At 45.7% G+C, this 12,533-nt stretch overlaps 1 protein-coding gene across 1 annotated transcript in view; it reads left to right on the top strand.

Moving 5' to 3' along the window:
* The window catches only part of LOC133341733 (leucine-rich repeat-containing protein 15-like), a 35,123-nt gene that overhangs the window by 19,797 nt on the left and 2,793 nt on the right, over nucleotides 1-12,533 (top strand). Inside the window, exons 4-5 of the mRNA XM_061550392.1 lie at nucleotides 3,017-3,194; nucleotides 8,645-8,686. Coding sequence (XP_061406376.1) covers nucleotides 3,017-3,194; nucleotides 8,645-8,686 — 220 coding nt within the window. The remainder of the gene's footprint in view (nucleotides 1-3,016; nucleotides 3,195-8,644; nucleotides 8,687-12,533) is intronic.

Genomic DNA, 12,533 nt, shown 5'->3' with positions numbered 1-12,533 from the left:
AGAATTAAGGGTCCAAATATTGTTCAAACGCACTCCAAAATGAAAGACGTCACCTGTACATGTTACCATTTGGATCACGATCTGATCTCTATAATAGCCCTAAGTAGGATATTTTCAAGTTGTGTCCCTCCAATAATTATTAATTTTGATTATTACACTTGTTGTACAGGAATTTGGTGTTTAGTTCACGATATGAGTGCATATAAGATTATTTTTTTTATTATGAATAATTTAATTACCTGCAATTATACAGTTTACATCGAAATTCTTGAGGATATTCATTGTATAATTAAAGTTGTAACAAGGTGTTATTTGCTAAAATATTGTTTCCGTAAAGTCACGTAGAAGGGAAATAATAAAAATAAAACATAATAAAATAATTCTCACGACGTTTCGGCCACAACGCAAGCAGCCGTCCTGCGTTGTGGCCGAAACGTCGTGAGAATTATTTTATTATGTTTTATTTTCATTATTTTATTATTTTCCTTTTACGTGACTTTACCGAAAGAACCAAGAAGATGAATCCCTGCAGTCACGAAAGCTTTACATCGAAATTTATTGTTTCCGTATTCAAGGTTTTAGCACCACCTGAAATGAGACTAAAAAAATGCAAATAAAACAATACAAACGAGAGCAGGTTGGAGTGCCTTTGCAAACCTGAACTTCACAATGAAACGTAACATTCCAATGTGCCTACAACTAGACATTTTGATCCGTGTGAACCACCTCCGATAGCAGATGGTTCAGAAGCACAAATAAGAAGTGCGCACAAAAGCACTCCGAGTTACATGCTTGGAATGACATTAAGAGACAGAGTAACACGTGGATCAGAGAAAACACTTTAGCAAAGTCACGTAGAAGGGAAGTAATAAAATAAAACATAATAAAATAATTCTCACGACGTTTCGGCCACAACGCAAGTAGCCGTCCTCAGGTGAAAACCAGGTCTGTCGAGGCGACAGCGTCTGAATGAAACAGCACACGTGCTTGGAGCATGTATATAAGCTGGGTTGGAAGGGGGGAAGAAAGGGGGAGCCTTAACAAAAGAATATGCATATCAAGAGGAATATAGCATATTTATGGGAAATGCAGGTATGTGATTAGTACTACTTATGACCGTGCATTATGCAGGATTAGCAGCATCAATGGGAGGTTATGTGATTAGTGCTACTTATGCCCGTGCATTATGCAGGATTAGCAGCATCAAAAGGACGTGATAGGGGTAGCATTAATAAAGGGAAGGAGTGTTAATAGTATGTAGCTGCGGTAACCAAAACCACCACGTAAACAACTAAAGTATAAACTACATAGTATCATCAGTATATTAAATATACTCTACAATAAGCTGAGTTACTAACAGTAAGTAATACATTACAATTCTATGTCGTAAAAAATATAATATGCTTCCATCTAAACTTTATTATCTTACATCACACGAGTCTACACCGTACTACATACTGCCATAGACAAACCCAACATTAAATGATATACTGTATTGCTATAAACCACCTTATACATTGTAATATTACACTATGTATTATTCTACCCACCCTAATGTGTATCACACTGCTGTATATTCACTATACAATTACGATACTATATATTACTTTGTACATTGTATTAAGCATATAAATGTTATACTATTTGTTATTATACACTGTACCATTGACCGTCGTGTGAAAGATACTAAGAGGAAGCAACGAAATATGTCAATGGGAGAGTAGTGCGAGGAAAACTTGCAGCGGAGCAAAGAATCCATACCCTGCGCAGAATACAATGCCGGTGAGTGGAACGCGGTCTGAAAGTCACCGTAAACGTGAACACAATCAGTTAAGATCCGAAATGGTTTATTACGTCCTTCCAATGATTGCTAAGCCGGAATCCATCTTCTTGGTTGAAATTGTCTCTGTGTTTGTATATGTGGATCGCCTCATGAACGAATCTCTCATGATAGCCAGATGGCTTGCAGAGAACCTCTGTCTTGGAGAAGTCAATATCATGTGAGCCCACTGAATTGTAACAGTGATCTGCCACGGCTGAGGTGTTTGTCCTACCGTGTTTCAAGTCTGCTTTATGTTCACGGATGCAGCCCGAGACATGTCGTTTGGTTTCTCCAATGTAACTGCTACCACAGAGGCAACTTAGTTTGTAGACGCCAGGGTACTGTATGTCTGGAACCACATATTTTACAGACGGGACCAGATCACGGATTTTATGTATTGTGTTGAATCGGACCTGGATCTTGTGTTTAATCAGGATTTTGGAGATCTTTTTTGTGACCCCAGCAATGTAGGGTAAGGTGATGGTTTGAAAGGCTACTTGCGTTGTGGCCGAAACGTCGTGAGAATTATTTTATTATGTTTTATTTTTTTATTATTTTATTACTTCCCTTCTACGTGACTTTACCGAAAGAACCAAGAAGATGAATCCCTGCAGTCACGAAAGCTTTAAATCGAAATTTACACTTTAGCAAGTTACATCAAACAGATAAAAGTAAGCAGGCTTGGCCAGGCTACGGAACGAGAAGGGATTATGGAATAATCCACGATGGCCACTGCACATTGACCATGGTCGATAACAATAGCGGGGTGGCTGGCAAGGTAGGGAACGCGCCCTGAAGGACGTCCACCATGGAGATGGAGTAATGACAGCAGCTCGTGTGCAGGTGCGAAGTAAATTAAAACATTGCATGGTCGTGACTACGGCTTGCAGAGACCTTCACCCAGTAATGAGATGATCATGGCGAGCATATTTCTCAGGGATACATAAATTATTATTACAATTATGACCCAAACCAATTACAGTAATCAAAATAAAGAAGCAAATAGATATAACAACACAACTCCGAAACAATACATTTATACAAGTGATTTCTAAATGTACTAAGCACTACAAATGTTTTGTGAAGAAGGTTTTGCAGGGACATCTTCAGTAAGAGGCAGCTCGTATAAATGTTGGACCACACACGACGCCGCTGGCGTGCAAGGGGAGGCCGTTGTGAGCCGCCTCTAAACAGTTGCCTGTCCCTCGCAGTGTTCGTGCTCAGGGACAGCCGTGTACTGCCAGGGCAAAAGCCTCGCGTCTGTGCCTGCGGGAATCCCAACCACCACGCGAGAGCTGCGTTTGTACACAAATCAGATCACGAAGCTCGAGCCCGGCGTGTTTGACAGTCTGACGGCACTGGTGGAGACACGAGACACTGGGGCTCCTGCCATTGCCACTGCGATAGTGATTTGTTACGAATAATTACATCAAAACAAAGATCCCCCACATAGCCTCATCAACCTTTTGGGGCAAGTGATGTGAGCGAGCACCTATGAAGACCAGCACGGTAGACGAGGGGGTGGTCAGATAGCACGACGCTCGCCCGCATTTGTATCCCGAGTGGCGATGTTTACACACCACACCAGGTACTTATTTCAGGCTGAGCCATGCAATTGCATCGCTGCACCTTATTCTGTTACTCCTCGCTGGAGAGATTGACAACTGACGCGGGGCATTGAGCGCCGCCAGCGCTGAGCGCTTTGCCCGAGTTCGGATCGAGCCTCGTGTCTACAGCACGCGATGAAAGAGCAAACAAACCAATCTCTTCAACTGGTTTAGGTCCAGGCCGACATGAGTCAGTGTCGGCAACTTCCCTGCGCCTGCGGGCAACTCCCTAAATGTATTATCACCCAGGAAAAGCTCCCGTAGACTCACCAGCCAGGTCAGGTGCTGTATTCATTGGGTCTGAATGTGTTCCTGAAGTCACAGCCTAAGTCGACTCGACGACGCCTTGTGTAACTTTACAAATTGCTTGTTGATCCGCGTTGGCAAGCAGTGGTAGACAAGCACAGATAACAAAAAAATTCACACACACACACGCTCCCCTTCTTCACGTCTCGTAAATGTACGTGCCCGCAACATTTAATAGATTTATTTTCCCTTCAATGCAAGTGCGCTTTGACGAATGTCTAGAGTTTGTGCATTTGAAGTTCATTTCCAGTCCTGTGTACAGTATTTCATTGAATAATGTTCTTAGTCTATTCAACTAACGCGATAAAATTAGTCCACTCTTAGTTGTTTAATATTGGTGTGGGGTCCCACTCTCCCCGCTCCCCCCTCCCATCAGCGTGGTGAAATATGGTCACTTTATCGAGCAGTGGATAGACGCAGAGGCGGAGCCAGGATTTTCAGGTAGGAGGGCAACTCCTCCAGCAATGAAAAATGATAGGAGTTTGTTAGTAACTAAGGACTTTTGTCCCTTGCTTTTTATTCGACGCGTGTGCGGCGATGGCGCATGGCCTGGAAGTCGAATTCGAACCGTGTGTGATCAGCATCGCGCTCGCTGATGGTGAATGCCTTCAGGGAAGTCGTGTACTGTATACACGAAACTGCGCACAATTCTGTGTCACTTATAACTGCTTTGCCGTTACTTATTGCCAATTATGGACTCAGACATGTAATAATATGCTACACAGTGGCAGTGGGGGTCGCACAATGCCGATGTATTACTAATAAACCACAATGCGAAGTACAATGATTGTTACCAACTTTTATATTTTGAACGTGTCTATGCCATGTGTTTCAATACACTCTATATCCCTGGATCCCTGGTGTCGACTTCCATAACACGGATACCCCTCTGGGGAATGGACAGGGGTGGGGGGAAGATAAATCAAAGGGGGGGGGGCTCGACATTCCTTTTACAAACAGAAGTATTTAACCAATATTCGTCTTTCATTCGCGGTGACTTTTTATGATGGGGTAAAAGTCAATATTTTTTGTCACTTTTTATTTTTATATTTCTGATCCATAGGTCATGGCGAGCAGTATCTACGGATTGACATTTGATCTCAGGGAAAAATGGAACGCTGAGAATTAAGGGTCCAAATATTGTTCAAACGCGCTCCAAATGATAGACGTCACCTGTACATGTTACCATTTGGATCACGATCTGATCTCTATAATAGCCCTAAGTAGGATATTTTCAAGTTGTGTCCCTCCAACAATTATTAAATTTGATTATTACACTTGTTGTACAGGAATTTGGTGTTTAGTTCACGATATGAGTGCATGTAATATTTTTTTTATTATGAATAATTTAATTACCTGCAATAATACAGTTTACATCGAAATTCTTGAGGATATTCATTGTATAATTTAAGTTGTAACAAGGTGTTATTTGCTAAAACATTGCTTCCGCATTCAAGGTTTTAGCATCACCTAAAATTAGACTAAAACAATGCCAATAAAACAATACACACTAGAGCAGGTTGGAGTACCTTTGTAAATCTGAACTTCACAATGAAACGTAACATTCCAATGTGCCTACAACTAGACATGTTTATCCGTGTGAACCACCTCCGATGGCAAATGGTTCAGAAGCACAAATAAGAAGTGCGCACAGAAGCACTCAGAGTTACATTCTTGGAATGACATTGAGAGACAGAGTAACACGTGGATCAGAGAATACACTTTAGCAAGTTACATCAAACAGATACAAGTAAGCAGGCTTGGCCAGGCTACGGAACGAGAAGGGATGATGGAATAATCCACGATGGCCAATGCACATTGACCATGGTCGATAACAATAGCGAGGTGGCAGCCAAGGGAGGGAACGCGCCCTGAAGTACGTCCACCATGGAGATGGAGTAATGACAGCAGCTCGTGTGCAGGTGCGAAGTGGATTAAAACTTCGCATGGTCGTGACTACGGATTGCAAAGACCTTCACCCAGTAGTGAGATGATCATGGCGAGCATATTTTCAAGGGATACATAAATTAATAATTACACTTATGATCCAAACCAATTACATTAATTAAAATTAAGAAGCAAATAGATATAACAACACAACTCCGAAACAATACATTTATACAAGTGATTTCTAAATGTACTAAGCACTACAAATGTTTTATGAAGAATGTTTTGCAGGGAAATCTTCAGTAAGAGGCAGCTAGTATAAATGTTGGACCACACGCGACGCCGCTCGCGTGCAAGGGGAGGCCGTTGTGAGCCGCCTCTAAACTGTTGCCTGTCCCTCGCAGTGTTCGTGCCCAGGGGCATCTGTGGAATGCCAGAGCAGAAGCCTCGCGTCTGTGCCTGCGGGAATCCCCACTTCAACGCGAGAGCTGCTTTTGTTCACAAATCAGATCACGAAGCTCGAGCCCGGCGTGTTTGACAGTCTGACGGCACTGGTGGAGACACGAGACACTGAGGCTCCTGCCATTGCCACTGCGATAGTGATTTGTTACGAATAATTACATCAAAACAAAGATCCCCCACATAGCCTCATCAACCTTTTGGGGCAAGTGATGTGAGCGAGCACCTATGAAGACCAGCACGGTAGACGAGGGGGTGGTCAGATAGCACGACGCTCGCCCGCATTTGTATCCCGAGTGGCGATGTTTACACACCACACCAGGTACTTATTTCAGGCTGAGCCATGCAATTGCATCGCTGCACCTTATTCTGTTACTCCTCGCTGGAGAGATTGACAACTGACGCGGGGCATTGAGCGCCGCCAGCGCTGAGCGCTTTGCCCGAGTTCGGATCGAGCCTCGTGTCTACAGCACGCGATGAAAGAGCAAACAAACCAATCTCTTCAACTGGTTTAGGTCCAGGCCGACATGAGTCAGTGTCGGCAACTTCCCTGCGCTTGCGGGCAACTCCGTAAATGTATTATCACCCAGGAAAATCTCCCGTAGACTCACCAGCCACGTCGGGTGCTGTATTCATTGGGTCTGAATGTGTTCCTGAAGTCACAGCCTAAGTCGACTCGACGATGCCTCGTGTAACTTTACAAATTGCTTGTTGATACCGCCTTGGCAAGCAGTGGTACACAAGCACAGATAACAAAAAAAAACTCACACACACGCTCCCCTTCTTCACGTCTCGTAAATACACGTGCCCGCAACATTTCATATTTTATTTTCCCTTCAAGGCAAGTGCGCTTTGACGAATGTCTAGAGTTTGTGAATTTTCAGTTAATTTCCAGTCCTGTGTACAGTATTTCATTGAACAATGTTCTTAGTCTATTCAACTAAGGCGATAAAATGAGTCCACTCTTAGTTGTTTAATATTGGTGTGGGGTGACACTCACCCCGCCCCCCTCCCACCAGCGTGGTGAAATATGGTCACTTTATCGAGCAGTGGATAGACGCAGAGGCGGAGCCAGGATTTTCAGGTAGGGGGGCAACTCCTCCAGCAATGAAAAATGATAGAGGAGTTTGTTAGTAACTAAGGACTTGTCCCTTGCTTTTTATTCGACGCGTGTGCAGCGATGGCGCATGGCCTGGAAGTCGAATTAGAACCGCGTGTGATCAGCATCGCGCTCGCTGAAGGTGAATGCCTTCAGGGAATTCGTGTACTGTATACACGCAACTGCGCACAATTCTGCGTCACTTATAACTGCTTTTCCGTTACTTATTGGCAATTATGGACTCAGACACGTAATAATATGCTACACAGTGGCAGTGGGGGTCGCAAAATGCCGATTTATTACTAATAAACCACAATGATCCGATCGAAATTAGAGATTTCTATCGGATCATTGGGTGGGGGGAGGGGGGCACGTGCCACCCCACCCACTGGCTCCGCCACTGGATATACGAAGGACTTTGAATTATTAATTTGATAATTTTTAGAACATCACCAATTGCTCACAAGCTTGATGGTGTGAAATAAAGGTAGACAATGCTCTTTGGAGTCGTTTTTACATTCACTCTGCTAGAGTCTTCCGAAACAGCAGAGACCGAATGTCTGAGGTTGCTGCGCAGTGAGGAACTCGCGTCTCTCCCCACTGGGGTGTTTGACAAACTGACCCAGCTCACTAATCTGTATCTGCACAACAACCAGCTGAAGGGCGTTCCCAGGAGCGCGTTTAACAAACGGAGCCAACACTGCCAGTCACGGACTCTGCTTTGTTGCTGGGAATAGGGATAGAGATGACGCTCAGCACGAGTAGCGTTCAGTTGATAAAGCTACCGCGTTATTGAAATCCACAGTCATCATCATCATCACCGTCGTTATGGTGTCCTCTAGTGCTTCAGGTTAGTCTGCAGTGTAGCTGAACATTCGTGAAATTAAATGAGTGAATGTTGAAAATAATTAGAGCTGGTATTTATCGTTTACAGAAACTAGCATGTGCTGTGCGGGTTTATGTTAGTGCGGCAACAAACAAAAAAATAACAACCACACGACAACAAAGACAAAGATTCCCGTATAACCTTAACAGACTGTTGCGGCAAGTGCTGTTAGCGAGCACCTATGAAGGCCGGCACGGCACACGATGGGGTGGGTGGCAAACACAAAGCCCGGCCTCCTTTGTCTCCCTAGCGACGGTATTTACACATCATACCAGGTACTCATTTGAGGCTGAGTCGACCTAGGGGAGGCCCAGAACCGGTTCGTAGGGCAGCGCGCTAATCGCTACACTACTGATCGAGTAAAAATGTTCCAGAGGGAATGCGAGGCGAGCTCTGAACACCGTGAGGGTCGTTGTACTGCACCGCACAGACAGCGGGCACGGCATGGAGCGAGGTGCCGAGATGTGAGGTGAACACGACGCCGCTAACGCGAGCTAGGGACCCGTGTTGAACTCCATTGCCGTGTAAAGAGTGACGCTCTCTTGTAGAGGCTGCTCTACAGCAAGAGGCGGATGGCTGCTGATCTGCGATCAACTCACAGCTCTCCCCGCTGGGGTGTTTCGATCAGTGGAATTATTTCCGAAATTCGCCTGTCCATGGGAGTCCCGAGGCTCTGCCTTCAGTAGGATGCTACTACAATGGGATGCGTGGCCAAGTCCTGTTTGAGTAATGTTTTGCGTTGTTGGTCCTGTTTGGGTAGTTGTTGCTTTGCGTGGTTGCTCTTGTTCTGCTGTGTTGTGTGGTTGCTTTGTCATGTCGTTTTTGTTGTGTTGCGTTGTTTGAATGTTGTGGTGAGTTTGTTGCGTTGTTCTGTTGTTGTTGCTGCACGAACCAAGCCCGTAAAGCTCGCATGAGTTTCTATAAACGCTCAATATCACCTCGAATCATTCACTCACGAAGGCAGACCTCACTGCTCAGTGACACTGCGGGATAACTCGTAGCACAAGAAGGCATCATGACGATGATGACGATGACTGTGAATGTCAATAACGCGGTAGCTTTACAAACTGAACGCTACTCGTGCCGAGCGTCGTCTCTATCCCGGTGCGCAGCGACAAAGCAGAGACCGTTCCTGGCAATGCTGGCTCCGTTGGTAAAACGCGCCGCTGGGAACGCTCTTCAGGTGGTTGGTGTCCAGAGCCAGATGAGTGAGCTGGGTCAGTTTGTCAAACACCCTTCGGGGAAAGACGCGAGTTCTTCACTGCGCAGAAACCATTAACCATAGGTACTCACCTACTTATTATACAATGCATATTTATCAATACGTAGACATGTAATCAAAAGAGGTATTACCAATCCACTGCAAGCCGTAATCAAGCCCATGCGATGTATTAATCCACCTCGCACCTGCACACGATCTGCTGTCATACTCCATCTCCATGGTGAATGTCCTTCCGGGCGCGTTCCCTCCCTTGCCTGCTACTCCGCTATTGTTATAGACCATGGTCAATGGGCATTGACCATCGTGGATTATTCCATCACCCCTTCTCACGCCGTATCCTGGCCAAGCCTGCTTACTTTAACTATCCGTTTGATGTAATTTGCGAGAGTTTATTCTCTGATACACGTGTTCCTCTCTCTATCTCTCAATGTAATGCCAAGCATGCAACTCCCAGTTCGTCGTTGTGCACTTCTCAGTTATTTTCCGATATTATGCGTCATAATCACCGTGCTTCTGAACAAATCTGCAACGCCAGGTGGTTACCATTGATCAACATCACTCTTCTGTACACACATTATGATGTTATTTTTATTGTGAAGTTCAGCTTCACCAAAGCACTCCAGCCTTCTCTTCTTGCCTCTTTAGTTGCATTGTTTTGGTCTCTTCATAGGTATTGGAGAAGCCTCTGGAATGAAAACAATTGCCGTTCAAATTACAGCTTTTGGCGCGTTGTCTCTCATTCGGAAACTCATACGGAGGATGCGCTGAGAATGCCAGTGAGGCAACGAGTCTAACCTCGATGTACCACAATCTCTGTGGGACTGTAAGCTGTGTAGCCATCACCAGTCGCGCCCCTGGGAACGCTCTTCAGTTGATTGTTACTCAAATCAAACCGTTGCAGACTCCCGAGGTGGTCAAACACCCCAACGGGAAGAGCCTGCAGCTGATTTCTATTTAGATCCAGAGATGTCAGCTGGGTGAGACTGTTAAACACCCCAGCGGGTACTAATAACGTGTGCTGATGATATTGACCTCTTAGTTCAAAGTGGCCTCCATTCACGTCTAGAGACCTCAATGCTATTTACTTAAAGCGACCTCTCACCACTCTCATGGATATTCGTAAGAGAGAGCGACATCAATTCACATGAAGTTATTAACCGGACCCATTTCCATTCACTTTCACGCAGACACGGGAGTTGACAAAACCTCCATTCGCTATCATAGACACGTCTTGTTTAAAACAACGTTGACTCGCTTCACATGAAACCTGGCAGTTGAAGTGTGATTCCGGTTACCTCCATCGAGACCTGCTCGTTATAATTAATGTAATTTACTTGCAAAGCCATCTGTGAGCTAAAGAGATCTCAAATTACTTTAATGGAAATACGTGTCACGTCGCCGCCATCCTCTACGCTCGACCGTCCTTCGCTCCGCTGGGTCCTCAGGCGAGTCTCGGCGCACCACTCACACAGCCCTCGCAGTCACCTCACACATCGGGTTCGGAGTCGCGGGTCATGCGTTTTTGTCAGGGTGCGTCACGTGTCGGTCGGGTTGTTGCCGGCGATGGTTGGCCGCGGCGTTCTGCTCAATTGTCGGCCTTGGGCCGCCATGTTATCGCCGCGGCGGCAAGATCGTCCGCTGTTATCTGAAACGTAGAGGGTGGGGAGGTGTGGGTGCTTGTAGATACTGGTGCATCCATGACCATCATTTCAGAAATTATTTTATTATTTGCCGCTAAAATCGCGCACCATTCGGACCATTGACATCCCCTGTTTTGCCGCGAATGGACAGTCCTTAGGGATTGTTGGCCAGATATCGGCTACAGTCTGCATAGGTGACATTTGGTTAACGGGTCCTGTACTTGTTTCAACACCCCTAGCCCGACCCTGCCTGTTTGGGACCGATTTTCTAGGTGATATGCCGCTAACTATGCTTGTGGATCAAGGCTGCATTGAGTTGCCATCGGGCCGCCGAATGGCATTTTTATCACCGTCGACTCAATTCCGCATGGCTAATGCATCGGTCCTAGCGCTGAACAACCAAACGGTCAAAATTCCCCCCGGTGCACAGATGTTCGTTCCCTTGCTCCTGAAAAAACAACTCGACCGGGAAACGACTACAGAAGGGATGTTGTTGGTCCCCTCCAACAAGGCTGCTCGTGGTAAAACTGTATTTGTATGCTCAGACTTTGGTGGCAAACGATCATAAACCATTTATCCAGGTTTTGAACGTTGGTTTGGTAACGTCTGTCATACAAGAGGGTACTGTTTTGGCTCACGTGTTGGTCGCGTATCGTGAGGGGGAAAACGACGGGACTGTAGGAGTTGAAATGACTCCGCGGCAGGTTGAGGAATGTGACGGGTCATGGATTGACGCTGACATCATTTCCCCGTCAAACATTCCATGGGGGGCACCCATTGTACTTGTTAAAAAGCAGGACGGGAGTCTGAGGTTTTGCGTCGACTTCCGCAAACTCAACAAAGTCTCCGTGGCTGATGCGTACCCGCTCCCACGGATGGATGACTCGTTAGACGCTTTGTCGGTGGCGTATTTCTTCTCCACCCTTGATTTGCTGTCGGGATTCTGGCAGTTGCCCTTGGACGACAGCATTAGACCGAAGACTGCGTTCCGCACACCCCAAAGGTTGTTCGAGTTTAACCGGCTCCCAATGAGACTTCACTCGGCCCCTGCCATATTCCAGAGGTCAATGGAGTTGGTGTTGGCAGGGCTCCAATGGCACGCATGTCTAATTTACCTCGATGACGTCATTATTTTCGGACGTATGTTCGAGGAACATCTGCGGAGGTTGCGGGTGGTTTTTCTTAAAATGTGGACTACTAAACTCAAATTTAAGCCGCAGAGATGTAATTTGCTGCAAAGGACAGTCTAGTATCGAGGGAACATTGTCAATGATTTAGGAATATCGACAGATCCTGAGAAAACTGGATGTGTGCGCAGATGGCCAACCCCCAAGTCGGTGGGTGAAGTTCGTAGTTTTATTGGGTTCGCCTCTTATTATCGACGTATTGTTCCCGGGTTAGCCACAATCGCAAAACCTATCCATGTCCTCACGGCAAAGGGACATAAATTTCGATGGGGGGAGGAGAAGCAGGCTGCGTTTGCCTCGCTGCGAGACGGACTAGTCAAAGTACCTCCCCTTCGGTACCCCGATTTTTCTTTGCCATTCATCCTTGATACCGACACCAGTAACACTTGCATGGGCGCCGTGTTATCCCAGGTTGTAA

Source organism: Lethenteron reissneri, chromosome 2 (genome assembly GCF_015708825.2).
Source record: "Lethenteron reissneri isolate LAM-NWPU_2019-01 chromosome 2, ASM1570882v1, whole genome shotgun sequence".
In the NCBI taxonomy this organism is placed as follows: Eukaryota; Metazoa; Chordata; class Hyperoartia; order Petromyzontiformes; family Petromyzontidae; genus Lethenteron; species Lethenteron reissneri.
This window is presented reverse-complemented; position numbering and strand designations above follow the sequence as displayed.